We start from the raw sequence: 24,114 nt of genomic DNA, 5'->3' as shown, positions 1-24,114 counted from the left end.
GAGAAATTATGTTGTATTACTGAGCCTGAATTCATGATGCTCTACTTAGGGGTTTTTCTGTCACTAGGCCATGAGCTGAGCCTCGGAATACTTTGAGTTCAAATATTTAGAGGATCGTATGTGTAATCATGGGTCCTCTGGTTTCCCCCACAGTCCAAAGACATGCAGGTTAGGTTAACTGGTGACTCTAAATTGACCGTAGGTGTGAATGTGAGTGTGAATGGTTGTCTGTGTCTATGTGTCAGCCCTGTGATGACCTGGTGACTTGTCCAGGGTGTACCCCGCCTTTCGCCCGTAGTCAGCTGGGATAGGCTCCAGCTTGCCTGCGACCCTGTAGAACAGGATAAAGCGGCTACAGGTGATGAGATGAGATGTGTAATCACCATTCTGTTTTCATTACCACTGATTATCATTGTGGAAGCACTTCATTACTAAACCCAGACTCACTATTGTGAGGTTAAAAGCTGGGGAATGTCATATGGTGATGTTGGTGGGGAATAAAATAAATACAACAAACCAGCAAATAGAATGTTGGGTTTTTATCTGATAGAGTTTATATGATTCATTCATTCATTTGGTCGCCCTCAGGCGGGCAACCACCAGAGATTTCCAAATCTTTGTGTCAGCCATCAATGAAGCTATCTCACTGGTGTGGGATGTTCCAGTGTCTCTCTTCAACGTGTCAATATATGTTGTTTTCGGTCTGCCTCTTTTCCAATGTCCGTGTGTAGGGTCCCAAAGCACCAGTTTCTGCGTGCTCAGCTCTGAATGGCGATAGCAGTGGCCAGCTAGTTGTAGTCTACGTGAAGCAATTTTATCACTGATTGCCGGTAGCTCACCATAGAGCTGCTCATTTGGTGTGTGGCTGCTCCAGTGGATATTTAAAACTTTCCGGAGCATTCTAGTGTATGACCCATTCAGTGATTTTTCTTGAGTCTCTGACAAAGTCCAGCTCTCACACCCATAAAGTAAAATTGATTCGATAGTGGCTGTGAAGAATCTAATTTTCAGACCTCTACTCATATTGGACTTCCATATTTTTGTCATACCATTCAGAGCTTGCCAGGCTTGTGCTTTTCTTACACTGATGTCTTTTTCTGAGCTATCAAGTCAACCCATGACCCCAAGTATTTAAAATCGTCTTTCCATTCAAGTTCAGTACCATCTAATGTATGTATTGGATTAAGATCTTTAATGTTGTAAGCAAGTGATTTTGTTTTCTTAGCATTTAATCCAAGTCCTACTTTTTTACATTCTTTTTCCACTCTTAGCAGCAATTCCTGGGCTTGTTCAATCTCATCTGATAGTAAAGCTATGTCATCCGCAAAGTCTAAGTCAGTCAAAACTTCTTTAGGATGTCTTTGAGATCTTCTGGGGATGATGGTAAACCACAGCTCTTCTTCTTTACCAGCCATAGCTCTTCTTAAGGCATAGTCTAGAACGATTATGAATAGGAAAGGAGCTAGCGTATCACCCTGTAGTACTCCAGCAGTGATGTTAAACATCTCTGTTTCTCCAGCTGGAGAGATCACTTTGGCCTTTGTGTTGGTGTACATTTTCTCAATTGCTTGCAGTAGGTTTGGTGGAATCCCGTAAGCTTTGAGAATACGCAACATTTTTCCTCGATGTATCGAGTCAAATGCTTTTTTGAAGTCAATAAAGGTTATTACAGCCTTGATGTTTTTAGCTTTGACTCCCTCTATTATTCTTCTGAGTGTTAATATTTGGGCCACAGTTGATCTTTTGGGGCAGAAGCCATTCTGATTTATTCTGAGTTGGTTGTCAATTACAACTCTAATTCGGTTTAAGATCAGCTGGTTAAACATTTTGGCCATTATACAGAGCAGGCTGATTCCCCTGTAGTTATCAGGCTTTGACAGGTCCCCAGATTTCGGCACAGAGACGATATTCATGAACGACCATATATCGGGTCGGTCATTCTTAGTCAGAGCTTGATTGCAGAAATCTAGACATATGTCATCAAAGTTGCATAGCTTGAATACTTCAGGAGGTAAGTCATCTGGCCCAGCTGCTTTCCCTATTTTTAATGAAGATTTCACTTTCCTAAACTCTTCCATGGTGAACAAGTTATTATTGATCTCAAGGTCTTCAAACATATTTATAATTTCTTCATCTGGGTCTTCTACTTCTGGAGTATTACCAAGGAGATTCTTGAAATGGGAGAACCACACGTTCACCCGTTCTTTAGGACATGATCCCGCTACTTGTCCTTCTTTAGCTCTTTTCCTACCAGTGATCTCATTTACTGTCCTCCATGCCTCGCCATATTTTTGGGCACCATGAGCTGCTTCAATGTTACGTATTTGTGCCTCGATTTCACCCTCCCTCACTTGATCGTACACTTGATATAAATTCCTAATTGCCTGAGACCAGGTTTCCTTATCTTCATCAGTGTTGGTGTTTTCATACTGTCTCTGAGCCATTAGTGCCTCCTGGCAGGCTGTAGCCACTCGTGTGTTTTATGACCTAAGAGATTCATTCCTTTTTGCTTTCCTAGGCAGGCATTCATCCATAGCTTGACAATTGGCTTTAACAAACTTTTCATACTTCACCCCATTATCCTCATCTTCCAGGATTTGGTACCTGTTTTTGACAGCAACTGTGTACTTCTGCTGCAACTCTAAATCAGTAGAGAACTGGTGCCAGTCATATTGCATCAGACTGAGCCTCAGAACATCCAAGACGGACAAGAAGATAAAATATGACTGGATTTTATATGAGGCGTTTTAGATTTATGATACAAAAATGAATGAACTGAAAAGATTATACAGTGATGCTCTCTGCTTCTTAGAGTATAGCCTTAGGACAAACTGAAATAAAGTTTACCTCTATTCCTGTTCACTATGTAGAACCGAAAACAAATCTCACCATATGTTTATACTTTACCGATAACAATGCTGATACAAAATGAAAATCAGAGCACCATCCAAAACAAGTGCAGGAGGTTAACATCGAAAAGACAAAAAAAACAAAAACCAAAATCTACACTGCGGCGAGTTCCCTGCCAAACAGCAGTTAAGAAAACAAAAAATACTGTGCGTGTTTAAAGTATACACGCAAAACGGTAGTGGTGATACTGAAATAACAAACAAATCACAAAGACCATATTAATACACCACATACAATCCCACCTTTCCCTTGTCTATAGTTGTAATCTCATGTTCACCACTGAGAGTTATTGAGGTTTTTCACCTGACGTCACAGGGTCACGTGACGCCCCGGTGTCCGCCATTTTGAAGGTCAAGCTACATACTAACACTGCAGACAGAGAGGAAGAACCAGCTTGAAAAAAAAACGTTACAGACACCGGATCCAGTGTAAATAGCTGCCGGAGCGCGTTCCGGCTTGCTCCCCCTCAAATTAAGCAGCACGCTCCGGCTTGCTCCCGGAGTGCTCCAGCCGAGGTTCCGGAGCACGCTCCGGCAGCTATTTACACTGGATCCAGTGTAAATAGCTGCCGGATCATAATTACAGTAAACTAGTAAATACAGTAAAGGAAAAACTTGAGACTGAAAGGTTTTAACAGTCATCCAAATGACTGAACATAAACATTGCTACACTAACATACTAGCTGCTATGTTGTTGACATTAGCTAGTGCTAACAGCTAGCTGCTAGTACACTGCTACAACACAGACACCGACCCTAATAATACAGTTCTTGGTCATTGCCTGGTAACAGCAAATTTATAACGGGCCGTGTCTCAACCAGGGGCGCAGATAGGATTTTTGAACTGGGGGGGACTGAGCTGTCAGCAAATGATTCCATTTTGTGTATATATGTATGTGTGCGTATATATATATATATATATATATATACACACACACTACCGTTCAAAAGTTTGGGGTCACTTTGAAATGTCCTTATTTTTGAAAGAAAAGCACTGTTCTTTTCAATGAAGATCACTTTAAACTAATCAGAAATCCACTCTATACATTGCTAATGTGGTAAATGACTATTCTAGCTGCAAATGTGTGGTTTTTGGTGCAATATCTCCATAGGTGTATAGAGGCCCATTTCCAGCAACTCTCACTCCAGTGTTCTAATGGTACAATGTGTTTGCTCATTGCCTCAGAAGGCTAATGGATGATTAGAAAACCCTTGTACAATCATGTTAGCACAGCTGAAAACAGTTGAGCTCTTTAGAGAAGCTATAAAACTGACCTTCCTTTGAGCAGATTGAGTTTCTGGAGCATCACATTTGTGGGGTCGATTAAATGCTCAAAATGGCCAGAAAAATGTCTTGACTATATTTTCTATTCATTTTACAACTTATGGTGGGAAATAAAAGTGTGACTTTTCATGGAAAACACAAAATTGTCTGGGTGACCCCAAACTTTTGAACGGTAGTGTGTATACATGTTATTTCACCTCCCTCACTGCCATCACCAGGAACTACCTGCAGGCCAGGACAATGATAACATTTTAACATAGCCTATGGAAATCCAAAGTTTACACATTATCATCACGCACAGAAATTGCAAAACTGCAAAACTAGTTTTAAAACCGCTAAGTTCCAACTGTTAAACATAGCGAGAGGCTGGGCTACGTGTGTGTGTGTAAAGTGTAAACCAGCGCATCCTGACTTTCTAACTATGCCTGTGTGTTGCGTCAGCGGCAGTCAGTCAACAACTCTTCGCAAAGCTTCCTTATGAAACAATATGCTCGCTGAAATTATGGCAGGGAACGCCAGATTAAACATTAAAACTGCCTTCTGAGCACTGTATCTACAAGCTACCACCGAAAGAAGGAGGCTACCAGAAAGGCATCTCTACTCCGTACGATTTTACTTTCACTACGACATTACTTTGAACAGACTATCAAGAAATTGCAAGGTGATATGATAAAGTAAGGCACAGTTTACTTACAGTCGTTTTTTTTTTTGAAAAAACGATGCAATCGTTTTCTGCCTTTTGGCACCCTTCATCATACCGTGTTGGGGTCCTGAACTAGGAGGAGCTGTCCCCGATATGCCTGTCAAACTTGTTGTGGGTAACCATAGCAACCAAGCTCGAGCTCGCAACCTGTGCAGTCTGTGCAGTTGCAACTATGTGTCACGTGGGTGAAAAACCTCAATACTTACTGCACATACTATTGTACGGCATGCACATTCTCTACACCTCAATACTATTGTCTAGAAAAAAATAGACACACTATTACAAACTGAGTGTGGGTATGACAAGTTAATAGCCAGTATGCATATAAATAAAAACTACAAATGAGCTTTACTCTGACTGCATGTACACTCTGCTAGCTAGTTGATCACATGTTGGTAAATCATTTGCAATTCATACACATCCTTCTAAAGAAAATTCTGATTTATGCTTCTGTCATCATAAAATACATAAAACACACTACTGCACTATTTCTTGAGGCAAATACGTAGACTTACAAGGAATATTAGAGTAGATTTGCCCCCATTCCAACAGCGGTGTCTTGGTCAGGTTTCACGGGTTCATTCGTCTCTGTCCATTCCCATAACTCTCCTCTACTTACTACAAAATTACATCATTGTAGTTCTACGTCTCTTAAAGAAGACATCAACCATTAAGACTAACACAGGAAATTATGCATAGAAACACGCCAATATCTTGACCCAGTTACAGTGAGAATTACGAGTGGCCTTGTGTATTTTCAAACTTAGTTGGTGTGTGCTTTAGCCAATGACAAGCCTGCATTGGGCAACCAATCAGAAGTCTGTTTTCAAACAAAGAAAAAATATTTGATAATGATTTAATAGGAGCTGCCATTTTGTATTGGGGTGGGTCTGGGGAGGCACTTTCTACCGGGACAGAGTGTTTAAAATCATTGCCGTCTCTGGAGGAATTTCAATGTGTTCAGGATAACACTCAGTGTTCGCACTGTTTCTACACAATCAAGGTGCTTTAAGGTAACTTCATCCGTGTAAGTTTGGCTACTTTTGGGATTCATACTTCCATGACACACCTTCCCGAGTAGGATGGATACTGTCTCGCTCTAACAGGCCAGCCATGCCCTCAAAACTACTCCAGTTACTCCAACTACTCCAATATGATGGTCAGATAACCTGAATTGTGCAGCACCCTTCCTCATCAAACAGATTAATCAGATAGTTATTAATAGCAGCTCAATACACATTCAAGGAATATCCAAACTACTTCTAAAAACCGGATACGACACACTCAACAGTATGTGTAAATAGTAACAACACCACAGGGAGTATGTTGTTTCACATTTAGTAAAGTAGTCTGCAGTTTTGTCTAATGCCATTCCTCAGTGTTACAGAAGTGTGATGAAGGAAAAAAAACCCCAAAACTTTAATACACCTCAATGTGATTATCAGCAATTAGTAAGTACAAGGTAGAAGAGTAAACTCTTTCATCATTCACAAAAAAATCAGTTAAATTTTATTTGTATATTAGTTATAACCAAAAAGTTGTCGAGAAGTTAGGTTATTTAGCACAGGCTCCCAACCTTGGCTCTAGACTAAACTAATCATTGCTCCTGTGGAGGACAGCCCCATATGGACAGCCAAAATTGCACTTGGAAGATGGTCTGGACACTTACAGTAACACATCGCTGACTGAGGACTACAAATGACTTGCTAACTTTAGGGCTGCAGTTGTCATGAACAGTTTTGCTCTCAAGTCTCCATCAATGAACAGTTTATAACTTCAACAAAACAGACTTCATGTTAAAACTATAATGAATTTCCTGGTTACACAGTTATACTTTGTGACTATATAGTACACTATCATAGAAGCAAATTATTTATAATCATGCGATCTGTTATCACCCAGATGAGGATGCAGGGTTCCCCCTGGGTTCTGAAAAATATTCTCCACTTTCTTCCTTGAAAAAATCAAATCAGTATTCTTCACTTTTTCTTAGTCTGTATTTTTTAGTTAGTGACTTATCAAAGTGGATTAATACAGGTTTATACCAACCAAACTGGCACAGTTCAAATATTTGTACAGATACAGCTCGGCCTCTCCATTACATACTGTTTGGGCTCCTCTCCAGTCTCTAATAAGAAAGACTTTACTTTGAGCAGCCTGTGCACCATCAAGCTAAAATACACCTCTTTAGTCTGAGCTTACTTAAGGTTATTTTCGCATAGAATTATTCAAAAGAAGTATTAGGACTCCCTTTAACCTTTACTTCGACAGAAAACTTGATTTACAATTGAACAGAGTCAAGAAGAATCTTGGAAAAAACAACAGTGAAGAATCTTAATTTCCCGTCGATTTATGAACCGAACACAGAATGACACCGTGTTTCTCATCATACGTTAGTTAGCCCAGGGGCATTTCTAGCTATTGAAAAGACCAGGGGCTCAGTCCAGTTTTCCTGGGGCTTGTATTTTTAAGGGAGATTGGCACAGATGGGTTGGGGAGGTTATATCTAACTTTACAAGAAATATTATCACCCACACACATTCAAAAGTTATGACATGTTTATTAGAGATTTTTGCACTGTTCTTTTTAAATGTATGTAGTTCACGTCAGTTTCTGTCTCCTAATTATTAAGTGATTATCAATATCCAGAATGTGTCAGGAAACTGAGGCCGCGTCAATTGACTATTAAATATCATTAGTAAAATTAATCATCAGTTTCATAAAAATATATCATTTCTCACTCATGTATATCTCCTTTAGGACCACAAAGACACCAATTCTAAGCTAAATTATTATATTACAACATTCCAAATACCAGATGACATCCAAGTGAGTTGTTTTCTATTAATCTCTTGCTTTTTTATTTGAGGGTGAAAATACCCGGGGGCTATAGCCCTGAGTGATGGGGCCTAATGACACCACTGCATTAGCCATGGGGACTCAACACGCCATGCTGCCCGAAACATAGAGCCCTTCAGTCACTTGCTGGCTGACAGCACTTTCATGTTGGTGTTTCTTATCGACCCCTGTATTACTGACACTGTCCGATGTGCTCGGGGACAGTAAGGGCTCTGAGTGTGTCTCCCCGTGGCTGTTTTAGCCCTTTAATTATCGACAGTGCTTGAAGAAGACTTCTTCAAGCTTAAACTGCTCCATTGTTAGGTTCACGCAGAGATAATTACACCAGCACACCAGGCTGATTAAGACGCACTGCGATTGGTCAAAAGCTTGGCACTCATTTGGTCATTATGTGTAGTCGAATTTTATTGGCCACAAGCACATGCTCATTGTTTACACTCTGGCTTCTCGCGGTCTCTTCACTAGGGTTGGATTTCGGTAAACAGAGGGATTTGTGGAGGGATTTCTATAAAAGTTGACTTATGATCTTCTTCTTCTTTTGGCTGCTCCTGATTAGGGGTCGCCACAGCGGATCTTTCATCTCCATTGCTCCTTGTCTTCTGCATCCTTCTCTACCACACCTGCCACTTTCATGTCCTCTCTCACTACATCCATGTATCTCTTCTTTGGCCTTCCTCATTTTCGTTTGTCTGGCAGCTCCATCCTCAACATTCTCCTTCCCACATGCTCTGCATCTCTTCTCAGGATGTGCCCATACCATCTCAGTCTCATCTCTCTTAGCTTCATTCCCAAGCTCTCCACATGTGCTGTCCCTCTGATGTGCTCATTCCTTATCCTGTCCAACTTCGTCACTCCCATCGCAAACCTTAACATCCTCAACTCCGCCACCTCCAACTTTGCCTCCTGTCTCTTCGTTAAGGGTACGGTCTCCAATCCATACATCACAGCTGCTCTCACTACTGTCTTATACATCTTACCTTTCACTTCTGCTGGGACTTTCCTATCACAAATGACTCCCGAAATCCTTCTCCAACTGCTCCACCCTGCCTGCACTCTCTTTCTCACCTCACTATCGCAGCCCTCATTTTCCTGCACAGTTGACCCCAGGGGCTTGAATTCACCAACTTTCTTTACGTCTACTCCTTGCATCCTCACTACACTCTCATCCCCATTCTCACTGATGCACATGTATTCTGTTTTGCTCCTGCTCACCTTCATTCCTCTTCGTTCCAATGCATACCTCCATTTCTCCAAACCCAACTCAACCTCCTTTCTACTTTCACCACATATCACAATATCATCCCCAAACATCATGTTCCATGGTGACTCTTGCCTCACTTCATCCGTCAAGCTATCCATCACTATGGCAAACAAGAAAGGACTCAAAGCAGATCCTTGATGGAGTCCCACCTTCACCTTGAACCATTCAGTCATTCCAACTGCACACCTAACTGCTGTTTCACTGTTCTCATACATGTCTTGCACCACTCTGATATACTTCTCATTCACTCCACACTTTCTCATACAATACCATAACTCAGGCCATTATTAAAAAATGTTCTGTTTCCGGTCCACCGGCCGGGTGAGTGCCGTTTGTGCGGGTGAAAATTTTTTTTTAATGCCGTTTTTTTGACATTTTTTTCGGGTTCGTAAATCTAAAATCGAACTTGACATTTCTGCATTCCCAGGGCTTTCCACTAAGGCTCATACTAGCCAGCCATGACAAATAAGTAGCCAGGGGGAGTAAACACAAAATAAACTCCTGTGCACGCAGTTCCCAGGGTTAAATGTATTTTCCACAGGCCATTTATTTATTCACTTTACTCAAATACAAAGTAAAATGGCAGTAAATCTTCTTTCTTTTCTTGCGTATTGCATCATGAGGCGTTCCTGGCTTGTAAATCTCATTTTCGGTGCATGACACATTCACGCAGCTGAGTGCGCGCGCACACCGCATGTCGGAGCGCGGATGAGTTACTCTCCCTTGATCAACGGTTCAGTTTGACATTATTGTCAGTCCGTTAGATAAACATTTACTTTTATTAAAATCAAAAATTTAATATTTAGGGCCTGTGGGCTACAAAAATAGTCATTAAAGTAGCCGGCTGGACTTAATTGTGTGGCCGGCGCTTGTGGAAAGCCCTGTCGAATCAGCTCTGCGCATGCGCCGTGCAGCCCAAAAAAATGGCAGCCACCATGAAGGAAGGAGATCCGGAATTTTCAAACATTTGCTGAAGTGTGAAATCGCAAAATGGTATTCTAGCGAACAACAAAATAGTAAAGATTCAGAAAAACAAATCATTCAGTGATCATTTTAATAGTGTAATTTCATCCGAACTAGGCCTAACGGTCGATTTAGAACTACAAAAAGTCCGTGTGTCGGACATTTTAAGTGCCTTTGTAAAAGTTTTGCAAATGTTGCAGTCAGCATTTAAAATGCTAACTTAAAGTTTTTTGTACAAGTTTCAGTTGATTAAACTGTCATATTTTATTAAATGTGTCTGCTTTTGTAATAAAAAAAGTACTGAAAGAAAAAGCAAACACAGCATTGTGATTTCTTATCCATCCATATATAATAAAATAATAATAATAAAAAAAAATCCCTCCCTCCCGACTGAAATTTTTTTTGCCCACCCGGTGGACAGGAAATGGATTTTTTTTTAAGGATGGCCTCATCTCTCGGCACTCTATCGTATGCCTTCTCCAGGTCTACAAACACACAATGTAGCTTTCTCTGGCCTTCCCTGTACTTCTCCATTCACATTCTTAAAGCAAAAATTGCATCCGCCGTGCTCTTCCTTGGCATAAACCCGTACTGCTGTTCACAGATTGCTACCTCGCTTCTCAATCTCACCTCCAATACCCTTTCCCATAGCTTCATGGTGTGGCTCATCAGTTTTATCCCTCTGTAATTACTGCAGCTCTGCACATCTCCCTTATTCTTGTATATTGGGACAAGCACACTCTCCATTCATTTGGCATTTTCTCATTCTCTAGGCTCTTATTAAACAATCTCATTAGGAACTCCACAGCCGTCTCACCCAAACATCTCCAAGCCTCAATCGGGATACCATCTGGTCCGACTGCTTTCCCAGTCTTCATTCTTTTCATGGCTGCCCTCACCTCATCCTTACTAACCAACTCTGCTTCCTGATTTGCTGTCTCCAACGAATCTGACCTTTTCTCTCTTGGATTCTCCTCATTTAGTAAATCCTCAAAGTACTCTTTCCACCTTCTTAATACACTCTCTTTGTTTGTCAGCACATTTCCATCTTTCATCACTCTTACCTGCTGTACACCCCTCGTTTCCCTGTTTCTCTGCCTAGCTAGTCTGTACAGGTCTTTCTCTTCTTCTTTGGGCTCCAGTCTTTTGTACAACTCCTGGTATGCATCTGCTTTCACATTCGCTACCGCTCTTTTTGCCTTCTGTGTCGTCTCTCTGTATAACTACCTGCTTTCCTCATCTCTCTGATCGTCCCAATTCTTTTTTGCTGGGCTCTTCTCTTTTATAATTTCCTGCACTTCTTTGTTCCACCACCATGTCTCCTTGTCTTCCTTCCTCCTTCCCGAAGACCACCCTAGCACCTTCCTTGCTGCCTCTCTTACTAGTACAGCAGTAGTATCCCAATTTTCTGGCAGACTTCCATGACCACTCAATGTTCGTCTCATTTCTTCCCTAAACTCCTTCTGATGTTCAACCTCTTTTAGTTTCCACCACTTAATCTTCAGCTCCACTATTTCACGCTTCCTCTTTTTCACTTTCAAGCTCATCCTGCACATGACCACTCGATGTTGTCTATCTACACTCTCCCCTGCCATCACTTTACAGTCTCCAATCTCCTTCAGGTTACCCCTTCTGCAGAGTATGTAGTCCATCTGTGTAGATCTTCCTCCACTCTTAAACGTCACCCTGTGCTGCTCTTTCTTCTCAAAGTATGTATTGACTATTGCCACAATCATCCTGTTTGAAAAATCAACCACCATTTGCCCTTCCATATTTCTCTCTGTTACACCATATCTGCCCATCATGTCCTCATCTTCTCTGTTTCCCTCGCCAACATGTCCGTTGAAATCTGCTCCTATCAGCACGCGCTCCTCCCTCGGTATACTTTCTACCAGTTCATCCATCTTTTCCCAGAAAGACTCTCTCTCTTCATTCTCACATCCAACCGGTGGGGTGTACGCACACACAACATTGATTGCCACTCCTTGAATCTCCAACTTCATGCCTACCACTCTATCACTCTTTTCAATCTGCATGTTAGATTTGGCACGGTTTTACGCCGGATGCCCTTCCTGACGCAACCCTCTCCAATTTATCCGGGCTTGGGACCGGCACCAAGAGTACGCTTATGCACCCCCAGTGGCTGGATTATAAAAGTTAACTTATGATAAAGATGACAAATACATTCGTCACTGTGATGACTGCTAGTAATTTTCTTTTCGTCACTGATTATGTTTGTCAATGATGAGCGTGATGAGTTCCAGTGGGAACCCTGAGGATGGGTTTCCTTTTGAGTCTGGTTCCTCTCAAGGTTTCTTCCTCGTGCTGTCTGAGGGAGTTTTTCCTTGCCACCATCGCCACAGGCTCGCTCATTGGGGATAAATTAGGGATATAATTAACTCATGTTTAAAGTCTTTCATTTTCTGTAAAGTTGCTTTGGGACAATGTCTATTGTTAAAAACGTAATACAAATAAACTTGACTTGACTAATCCCTGACCTGCGTATTTTCACATTTTCACTGCTCTAACACACCCAGTTCAACTCAGGACGGGATGTTAATTAGCTGATTACTTGAATCATGTCTGCTGGTAGCAGAGAAAACACTAAAATGTGGAGGACAGGGGGTTCTCCAGGGCCAGGGTTGGGAAATTTTGCTCTGTGGTATATATCCAGAAGTTAATTTAATGAGCGCAGCCATTTTACACTCTCCTAATGAATTCCTTCCAGGATTAAGAGTGAAGCAGAGGTTTGACTTTCTGAGAGAATGTCGGGGGAGTGTGAAGAAATCACAACCACTGAAATGAGTCTTCCTGAGGGGAAATGCAAGAATCAAAGGTAAGCCAACCAGGTTTATTTGCTACTTACATTACAATAAATCACATTTACTGCATTAGCAGATTAGAATTCCATTTGGGGCGCCACGGTGGTGTAGTGGTTAGCGCTGTCGCCTCACAGCAAGAAGGTCTGGGTTCGAGCCCCGGGGCCGGCGAGGGCCTTTCTGTGTGGAGTTTGCATGTTCTCCCCGTGTCCGCGTGGGTTTCCTCCGGGTGCTCCGGTTTCCCCCACAGTCCAAAGACATGCAGGTTAGGTTAACTGGTGACTCTAAATTGAGCGTAGGTGTGAATGTGAGTGTGAATGGTTGTCTGTGTCTATGTGTCAGCCCTGTGATGACCTGGCGACTTGTCCAGGGTGTACCCCGCCTTTCGCCCGTAGTCAGCTGGGATAGGCTCCAGCTTGCCTGCGACCCTGTAGAACATGCAAACTCCACACAGAAAGGCCCTCGCCGGTCACGGGGCTCGAACCCGGACCTTCTTGCTGTGAGGCGACAGCGCTAACCCCCACACCACCGTGCTGCCCTAACCCGAAATGTAATTTTTTGAAAAGATATTCCCATTCATTTTGCCATAGAGGTTGGAACACATCCAGTAGGGGGCGATGAGATTACTTTCCCTCCCTATATATGTATAACTAAGATACACTGAAAAGAAAAGTAAGGCAACTGCATATTCTAAAGTTTAAATTTTGTCACTTTATTAAAGGGCTAGATTAAGATTAAACTTATTTAAAGGAAAAGAAAACTTAATTCATACATTTAAGTTTGCAGAAAGATTATGTAGTTATAAACACATTCATGAAGAGAATTTGTTAATAAGTGTCAAATGTAGCATAATTTTTGAATAATAACGATAAGCGTATTTGGCAGTGTGATGTCACTGTGAGCCTTTAACAAAAGAATAATCCGGAGCTGCCTTTTGTTAAATGGATCCCAGTGACATCACACTGCAAAAAATGCTTATGATTATTATTTGAAAATATGCTATATTTGACACATTTGGACAACTTCACTTCGTGAAAGTGTTTATAAGTACGTAATCTTTCTGTAAACCCAAACTAATGAATCAAGTTTTCTACTCCTGTAAAGCAGATTAATTCTCCTTGGCTTTTGCTTGGCCCAGTGTTGGGCAGCCCTCTCATAGTCCATCTCGCTGTCATCCATGCTGATGTGGATCAAATTGTCCAGCGAGTCTTCTCCTCGCTTATTCCTCACTGGAGTCTTTATTCTCTTTAGGCAGGAGAAGCCTTGTTCACAATCTAAACAGAAACAGAATAGTCTATCAAATAAATCAGTCGGCTTTGTCCGTCTGGTGGGGGACAACATCGGCAGCCAATGAGATCGCTTATAATTTGGAAAGTTCCGGTATGTCTGACGTTTTCTTTCGATATTTTTATTGGACGGTTTGAACATGTGATCTTGACATAGCCAACAGATTACAGTTTGTTTACATCATACCATGCGGACATATTACTTTGACAGAGTCAACACAAACATTGGAAAAAAAGAGCGCCTGTTTAACACAAATATCAATCAATATGTAAATGGATGGGGCGGCACGGTGGTGTAGTGGTTAGCGCTGTCGCCTCACAGCAAGAAGGTCCAGGTTCGAGCCCCGGGGCCGGCGAGGGCCTTTCTGTGTGGAGTTTGCATGTTCTCCCCGTGGGTTTCCTCCGGGTGCTCCGGTTTCCCCCACAGTCCAAAGACATGCAGGTTAGGTTAACTGGTGACTCTAAATTGAGCGTAGGTGTGAATGTGAGTGTGAATGGTTGTCTGTGTCTATGTGTCAGCCCTGTGATGACCTGGCGACTTGTCCAGGGTGTACCCCGCCTTTCGCCCGTAGTCAGCTGGGATAGGATCCAGCTCGCCTGCGACCCTGTAGAAGGATAAAGCGGCTACAGATAATGAGATGAGATGTAAATGGATCTGTTATGTGCTCTCCTATGTATCTCGTTACTTGTGGGTAGGAAATTTAACGTATCGGTATAAATCTAAGCGTATCAGATTTTAATGAAAGCGACTAAGCGTATCGGCAGGCAGAGCAAGCGGATCGGGTCCGATACGCTAAAACGCTTTGGGGAAAACCATTTTATTTATATATATATATATATATATATATATATATATATATATATATATATATATGAGTGATTCCACGCTTATGGGTACTGAAATGGGGACATTTAAAAATTCACCTAAAACCATTTCTTTTTTTACCATCAGGTCACAAAACATGTAATCTTTAATGAATGATGTGTTAAAAGATAACTTTAATTTTCTGAGATGTAATAAAAACATATTTATATGCCAAAGTCAAGCCTATGAGTTCCAAAATGATGTCTGTTACATTACTTCTGTTACGATTGTCCATCTCGCGTCTGTTACAAATTAATTACAATCTAGCTATATACCATGTTAATCTTATTGAAAGAATGTGTATGTTTATTCTACTACACATGTTTATTAATTATATTTGCTAAAACATCACCTTCCTATGTTTCAAAAAGTAATTCTACATTGTTAAAATTGAGAATATATATGTCCACAACACTTCTGTTACGTTCTGACTTTGGCATATAAATATGTTTTTATTACATCTCAGAAAATTAAAGTTATCTTTTAACATATCATTCATTAAAGATTACATGTTTTGTGACCTGATGGTAAAAAAAAGAAATGGTTTTAGGTGAATTTTTAAAAATAAGTTCATGTCCCTATTTCAGTACCCATAAGCGTGGAATCACTCATATATATATATTCACAGTACCAGTCAAAAGTTTGGAAACACCTTCAAATTCGATGTTTTTTATTAATTTTTTTCCTACATTGTAAATGAATATTGAAGTCATCCAGACTATGCAGCAACACGTAAGGAATCATTTAGTAAACTTTAAAATGTTAATCAAACCAAAATATGTTTTAGATTCTTCAAAGTAGGCACCTTTTGCTTTGATTACAGCTTTGCACACTCTTGGCATTCTCTCAATCAGCTTCATGAGGTCATCACTCGAAATGGTTTTCCAACGGTCTTGAAGGAGTTCCCAGAGGTGCTGAGCACTCGTTGGCTGCTTTGCCTTCACTCTGCCGTCCAACTCATCCCAAACTTTTTCAGACTGACTGACCTTCATTTCTTAAAGTAATGATGGACTGTCGTTTTTCTTTACTTAGTTGAGTAGTTCTTGGCATAATATGGATTAGAACAGTACTCAAATAGGGCCATTCACTGTATACCAACTCTACCTCTTCACAACACAACTGATGGTCTCAAACACATTAAGAGGTCAAGAAATTCAAGAAATTAACTCTTGACAAGGCACAGCTGTAAACTGAAAGCCATTCCAAGTGACTATCTCGTAAAGCTGACTGAGAAAATGCCAAGATGTGCAAAGCTGTCATCTAAGCAAAAGGTGCCTACTTTGAAGAATCTAAAATATAAAACATATTCTGGTTTGATTAACACTTTTTTGTTTACCAAATAATTCCATATATATTTCTTCATAATGTCCATGACTTTAGTATTAATCTACAATTCAGAAAATTTTAAAATAATGAAAAACCACTGAATTAGAGGCGTTTCCAAACTTTTGACTGGTACTATATATATATATATATATATATATATATATATATATATATATATATATATATAGTACCAGTCAAAATATATATATATATATATATATATATATATATATATATATATATATATATATATATATGAATTCCAAACAAAAATTTTTCCACCATTACTAAGGTACAAAATGGGATTATATAAAAGGCAAAATGTGTGAGAAGTGAATGCATGCAGAAGTAGAGAAAAGTACAATAAAAACACTCAGCAGTGTGTATTGACTGTGTCCCTGGTGCTGCTGTTGATGTGACACATTTCTCTCAACTCTTTAGTGCAACAGAGAAAAGGCCAAATTCTCCTGAAGTCAGCTGTGCGTCCTTGAAGAGTGAGCGGTCAATGCTGGCCGCTATGGACTTTAAAGGTGGACCATCCTCTCAGGAAAGGTATTCATTTCTTTTCCTCTTGCTCATCATTATCTAATCTTCAGACACATCTTTAGAAACAGTTTCTCAGAATGGAATTTTTAACCTCAGTCTAAAGTGGTTTGAAGATGATCCTACGATGAACCATAACTTATTGGTATGATCTCATTCTTGCCCAGTTTCTATTTCTGTGGCTAAAAGTGCTCTCTCCTACGCTGAAGGGATTGGATCAGTACAGCAGGGTTGTCATTTGTAGTCATGTAACGATTCACCCAATTCATGATTCCATTTGATTTTCAATATTGCATTCACAGTTCGTTTTTACCCATGATATTTTTGAAAAAAATCAGTGAAGAAAATTTCATTCCTAAATACAATGCAACTTTTCTTTTACTAGTGTTTATCAAGTTAAATATTTCTTTTCTGAAATTATTTCATTTTCTTTACCATCTGGGGTCGAGAGCTTCACCGACAAAGCTCAGGAAGGCTTTAGAATGAGTAGGTCATGTATTTAGATAAATATCTTTGTGAGTTTTTATCATACAAGCATAATTAACATATAGACAGAAACTTTATACTTTACACTTTTCTCTGTGCCCACTGCCAAATAATAGTATTTTTTTTTTTAAATTACCTGAATTAGATAAAACATCAAACTTGTCACCTCACTCAGTCACACCAGACTCGGAGCGCTGAGCGCACACTTACACATTCATAAAAGACTGTTCCCATGGTAACGGCATGATCATCACTTTCACTCTTTCAGTTTCGATTGGTTTCTCTTTTGCGGTGGGAACGCCCACCATAAACAGGATAAAATCTGTCAGCCATAGTTTAGGCTGTTTGGAGGTAAAACTTGTTGTGAGATGGCACACGGATTTTATGCACTTTGGATGATTCAGGACAGCGATTCAATTTCAGGACAGTGATGAAATTCATGATTCAGTTCATGATTCAGGACAGTGATTCAATTCAATCTTGAGAACTGTGACACTGATGATGAGCTCTGCATTTTTTTTTACTTCGACTCGATCCCGCTGAAGATCAACTCAAGTAAGTGTAATTATTTCTTCTGTTTCTGATGAGCAGATCGGTTGATATGCGTGCGCTGTAGTGCAGACACAGGAAAAATAACTAAGCAATTTTTTCCAGAGTTAAAAGTATTTTCCTCAAAAATATTAATTTTGCTTTATTTTGAGTTTAGAGAGCAGAATTTGGAGTTGGAGCAAAATTACAGAGTAACTGTGTATGACTTTGAAAATACTGCTTAGATTTGTTGAAATTGACAAGAAGATCAGAGAACGCCAAAATAGTGCCAGAAAATACCCTCAGACCCCAGAGGGTTAAGAACCAACAATAATTATTTGCCCACATTTGTAGAAGTTGGAGTAAAATATAACAGCTTATTAAATAAAATATTATTTTTATTAAAAATAAAAAAGTTAAAAATAAATTGGCCTTTTCTAAAGGTTTCTGAACATTTGTACTCCCTCCATTTTCTTCTCTTTTCTTTATCTTTCAGCAGTCTGTAAAAAGAGAGCGCTTATTTCTTGCTAAATCTATTTGTACAATCACACAGCAGCTCTTTCCCATTTTAGATCTGTTTTTGTGGCATTAGAGCTGTGTTACTTCCACCTTTGTCAAAGTCATGTGTTTGTTTTCTAAGCCCTGTAGGCCAATTGGCCTGTCAGTTACCATCCTCTTACAAGACTGTCTGCGTCTATCTTGAGCACACTTGAAGTCATGTGTATTCCTGCTATTTTATGTTATTACACCCTCTGCTGTCGAAACAATACAGTTACAGCTAGAAAGCACGAAGAGATGACACAGCCTGATAATAATTGCGATTATTTTTTAATTTTGTCGATTTGAATCGTTATAAATTTGTCTCCTGATTTTTCATTGCACGATATATCGTTACATGCCTAATCAGTGGGGTGTGAAACCTGTTGGTGCAGTGGGATTTTCAAACCCACACTAATCCAAGATTTTTAATGTTACTTGTTCCTGGTGCCATTACTTATTTGTCACCCACTTCAGTATAATAAGACAACTTCACCTTCAAATATTAGAGTTAAACTAGCGAACAAAACATATTAACTATTAACAAAACCTACAACTCAGACTGAACTCTTAGTGAATGAAAGAGTAAACACGTCCTTTTCATATGGAACACCTGTTAAGAGAATGTTAATCATCTCTGATCATTAGATTGGATTAGACCTGATCATTAGATTGGATTAGATCTGATCATTAGATTGGATTCGATCTGTGGCTAAAATTATGTTGATAAACACAGAAACCCAGCATCAGTGGATTAGTGTGTATTGACTGTGTCCCTGGTGCTGCTGTTGATGTGACACATTTCTCTCAACTCTTTAGTGCAACAGAGAAAAGGCCAAATTCTCCTGAAGTCAGCTGTGTGTCCTTGAAGAGTGAGCGGTCAATGCTGGCTGCTATGGACTTTAAAGGTGGACCATCCTCTCAGGAAAGGTATTCATTTCTTTTCCTCTCGCTCATCATTATCTAATCTTCAGACACATCTTTAGAAACAGTTTCTCAGAATGGAATTTTTAACCTCAGTCTAAAGGGGTTTGAAAATGATCCTACGATGAACCATAACTTATTGGTATGATCTCATTCTTGCCCAGTTTCTATTCCTGTGGCTAAAAGTGCTCTCTCCTACGCTGAAGGGATTGGATCAGTACAGCAGGGTTGTCATTTGTAGTCATGTAACGATTCACCCAATTCATGATTCCATTTGATTCTCAATATTGCATTCACAGTTCGTTTTTACCCATGATATTTTTGAAAAAAATCAGTGAAGAAAATTTCATTCCTAAATACAATGCAACTTTTCTTTTACTAGTGTTTATCAAGTTAAATATTTCTTTTCTGAAATTATTATTTCATTTTCTTTACCATCTGGGGTCGAGAGCTTCACCGACAAAGCTCAGGAAGGCTTTAGAATGAGTAGGTCATGTATTTAGATAAATATCTTTGTGAGTTTTTATCATACAAGCATAATTAACATATACAACCCTGATTCCAAAAAAGTTGGGACAAAGTACAAATTGTAAATAAAAACAGAATGCAATGATGCGGAAGTTTCAAAATTCCATATTTTATTCAGAATAGAACATAGATGACATTTCAAATGTTTAAACTGAGAAAATGTATCATTTAAAGAGAAAAATTAGGTGATTTTAAATTTCATGACAACAACACATCTCAAAAAAGTTGGGACAAGGCCATGTTTCCCACTGTGAGACATCCCCTTTTCTCTTTACAACAGTCTGTAAACGTCTGGGGACTGAGGAGACAAGTTGCTCAAGTTTAGGGATAGGAATGTTAACCCATTCTTGTCTAATGTAGGATTCTAGTTGTTCAACTGTCTTAGGTCTTTTTTGTCGTATCTTCCATTTTATGATGCGCCAAATGTTTTCTATGGGTGAAAGATCTGAACTGCAGGCTGGCCAGTTCAGTACCCGGACCCTTCTTCTACGCAGCCATGATGCTGTAATTGATGCAGTATGTGGTTTGGCATTGTCATGTTGGAAAATGCAAGGTCTTCCCTGAAAGAGACGTCGTCTGGATGGGAGCATATGTTGCTCTAGAACCTGGATATACCTTTCAGCATTGATGGTGTCTTTCCAGATGTGTAAGCTGCCCATGCCACATGCACTAATGCAACCCCATACCATCAGAGATGCAGGCTTCTGAACTGAGCGCTGATAACAACTTGGGTCGTCCTTCTCCTCTTTAGTCCGAATGACACGGTGTCCCTGATTTCCATAAAGAACTTCAAATTTTGATTCGTCTGACCACAGAACAGTTTTCCACTTTGCCACAGTCCATTTTAAATGAGCCTTGGCCCAGAGAAGACGTCTGCACTTCTGGATCATGTTTAGATACGGCTTCTTCTTTTAACTATAGAGTTTTAGCTGGCAACGGCGGATGGCACGGTGAATTGTGTTCACAGATAATGTTCTCTGGAAATATTCCTGAGCCCATTTTGTGATTTCCAATACAGAAGCATGCCTGTATGTGATGCAGTGCCGTCTAAGGGCCCGAAGATCACGGGTACCCGGTATGGTTTTCCGGCCTTGACCCTTACGCACAGAGATTCTTCCAGATTCTCTGAATCTTTTGATGATATTATGCACTGTAGATGATGATATGTTCAAACTCTTTGCAATTTTACACTGTTGAACTCCTTTCTGATATTGCTGCACTATTTGTCGGCGCAGAATTAGGGGGATTGGTGATCCTCTTCCCATCTTTACTTCTGAGAGCCGCTGCCACTCCAAGATGCTCTTTTTATACCCAGTCATGTTAATGACCTATTGCCAATTGACCTAATGAGTTGCAATTTGGTCCTCCAGCTGTTCCTTTTTTGTACCTTTAACTTTTCCAGCCTCTTATTGCCCCTGTCCCAACTTTTTTGAGATGTGTTGCTGTCATGAAATTTCAAATGAGCCAATATTTGGCATGAAATTTCAAAATGTCTCACTTTCAACATTTGATAGTTTGTCTATGTTCTATTGTGAATACAATATCAGTTTTTGAGATTTGTAAATTATTGCATTCCGTTTTTATTTACAATTTGTCCTTTGTCCCAACTTTTTTGGAATCGGGGTTGTAGACAGAAACTTTATACTTTACACTTTTCTCTGTGCCCACTGCCAAATAATAGTATTTTTTTTTTAAATTACCTAAATTAGATGAAACATCAAACTTGTCACCTCACTCAGTCACACCAGACTCGGAGCGCTGAGCGCACACTTACACATTCATAAAAGACTGTTCCCATGGTAACGGCATGATCATCACTTTCACTCTTTCAGTTTCAATTGGTTTCTCTTTTGTGGTGGGAACGCCCACCATAAACATGATAAAATCTGTCAGCCATAGTTTAGGCTGTTTGGAGGTAAAACTTGTTGTGAGATGGCACACGGATTTTATGCACTTTGGATGATTCAGGACAGCGATTCAATTTCAGGACAGTGATGAAATTCATGATTCAGTTCATGATTCAGGACAGTGATTCAATTCAATCTTGAGAACTGTGACACTGATGATGAGCTCTGCATTTTTTTTACTTCGACTCGATCCCGCTGAAGATCAACTCAAGTAAGTGTAATTATTTCTTCTGTTTCTGATGAGCAGATCGGTTGATATGCGTGCGCTGTAGTGCAGACACAGGAAAAATAACTAAGCAAATTTTTCCAGAGTTAAAAGTATTTTCCTCAGAAATATTAATTTTGCTTTATTTTGAGTTTAGAGAGTAGAATTTGGAGTTGGAGCAAAATTAGAGAGTAACTGTGTAACAGAGTAACAGAGTTGACTGTGGCTCTGAACTTAGTAAAATAGTACAAGAGTTAATTTCAAGACACACTGAATAGAGTCAAATACCAAAATAAAGTCAAATCCCAGATAAATGAAGCTGTTGTGAAAAGCAGTGTTGGAATGTGTGAAAAACATGACCTTACTCATTGGGACTTGACCTGATGGGATTAAGAGTTAATCTGATGGGATTAAGAGTTGGCAGTGGGAGGGGGTTTCACTCTTCTCATTGAATGAAATTTTTTTACCCTTCTCATTGAATACCCCTCCCACTGCCAATCCTTTATCCCAAAATAATTGGACATAAATTTTTTGATGGCCAGTTAATTATCCAAATCAATGGAGCAGATTTAAATTTTTGTGCTCGATACAGTCCAAAGACTGAACAGAATCACCTCAAAACGGTTCATCTCAATGGGTAAAGTCATGTTTTGTTTTGTTTTTTCCACACATTCCAACACAGTTCTAAAACTGCTTTTTACAATGTCTTCATGTATCTGTTATTTTTTTAAAGTACAATCATGACATACAGACTCCAGAGATGATATTGTAGCTGAAATTGTGCTGAATGCAAAAAAGTCAAATGACTTTGAAAATACTGCTTAGATTTGTTGAAATTGACAACAAGATCAGAGCATGCCAAAATAGTGCCAGAAAATACCCTCAGACTCCAGAGGGTTAAGAACCAACAGTAATTATTTGCCCACATTTGTAGAAGTTGGAGTAAAATATAACAGCTTATTAAATAAAATATTATTTTTATTAAAAATGAAAAAAGTTAAAAATAAATTGGCCTTTTCTAAAGGTTTCTGAACATTTGTACTCCCTCCATTTTCTTCTCTTTTCTTTATCTTTCAGCAGTCTGTAAAAAGAGAGCTCTTATTTCTTGTTAAATCTATTTGTACAATCACACAGCAGCTCTTTCCCATTTTAGATCTGTTTTTGTGGCATTAGAGCTGTGTTACTTCCACCTTTGTCAAAGTCATGTGTTTGTTTTCTACGCCCTGTAGGCCAATTGGCCTGTCAGTTACCATCCTCTTACAAGGCTGTCTGCGTCTATCTTGAGCACACTTGAAGTCATGTGTATTCCTGCTATTTTATGTTATTACACCCTCTGCTGTCGAAACAATACAGTTACAGCTAGAAAGCACGAAGAGATGACACAGCCTGATAATAATTGCGATTATTTTTTAATTTTGTTGATTTGAATCGTTATAAATTTGTCCCCTGATTTTTCATTGCACGATATATCGTTACATGCCTAATCAGTGGGGTGTGAAACCTGTTGGTGCAGTGGGATTTTCAAACCCACACTAATCCAAGATTTTTAATGTTACTTGTTCCTGGTGCCATTACTTGTTTGTCACCCACTTCAGTATAATAAGACAACTTCACCTTCAAATATTAGAGTTAAACTAGCGAACAAAACATATTAACTATTAACAAAACCTACAACTCAGACTGAACTCTTAGTGAATGAAAGAGTAAACACGTCCTTTTCATATGGAACACCTGTTAAGAGAATGTTAATCATCTCTGATCATTAGATTGGATTAGACCTGATAATTAGATTAGACCTGATAATTAGATTGGATTAGATCTGATCATTAGATTGGATTAGACCTGATAATTAGATTGGATTAGATCTGATAATTAGATTGGATTAGATCTGATAATTAGATTGGATTAGATCTGATCATTAGATTGGATTCGATCTGTGGCTAAAATTATGTTGATAAGCACAGAAACCCAGCATCAGTGGATTAGTGTGTATTGACTGTGTTCCTGGTGCTGCTGTTGATGTGACACATTTCTCTCAACTCTTTAGTGCAACAGAGAAAAGGCCAAATTCTCCTGAAGTCAGCTGTGCGTCCTTGAAGAGTGAGCGGTCAATGCTGGCCGCTATGGACTTTAAATGTGGACCATCCTCTCAGGAAAGGTATTCATTTCTTTTCCTCTCGC

At 39.5% G+C, this 24,114-nt stretch overlaps 1 protein-coding gene across 1 annotated transcript in view; it reads left to right on the top strand.

The window, feature by feature from the left end:
- The window catches only part of LOC132888480 (protein NLRC5-like), a 208,547-nt gene that overhangs the window by 20,793 nt on the left and 163,640 nt on the right, over window positions 1-24,114 (top strand). The window contains exons 2-5 of the mRNA XM_060924526.1: window positions 12,708-12,815; window positions 16,717-16,827; window positions 19,189-19,299; window positions 23,981-24,091. Of these exons, the coding sequence (XP_060780509.1) occupies window positions 12,745-12,815; window positions 16,717-16,827; window positions 19,189-19,299; window positions 23,981-24,091 (404 nt within the window). The 5' untranslated portion in view covers window positions 12,708-12,744. The remainder of the gene's footprint in view (window positions 1-12,707; window positions 12,816-16,716; window positions 16,828-19,188; window positions 19,300-23,980; window positions 24,092-24,114) is intronic.

Source organism: Neoarius graeffei, chromosome 6 (assembly GCF_027579695.1).
Source record: "Neoarius graeffei isolate fNeoGra1 chromosome 6, fNeoGra1.pri, whole genome shotgun sequence".
In the NCBI taxonomy this organism is placed as follows: domain Eukaryota; kingdom Metazoa; phylum Chordata; class Actinopteri; order Siluriformes; family Ariidae; genus Neoarius; species Neoarius graeffei.
The sequence above is the reverse complement of the archived record's forward strand: the minus strand, read 5'-3'. Positions and strand labels throughout refer to the sequence as shown.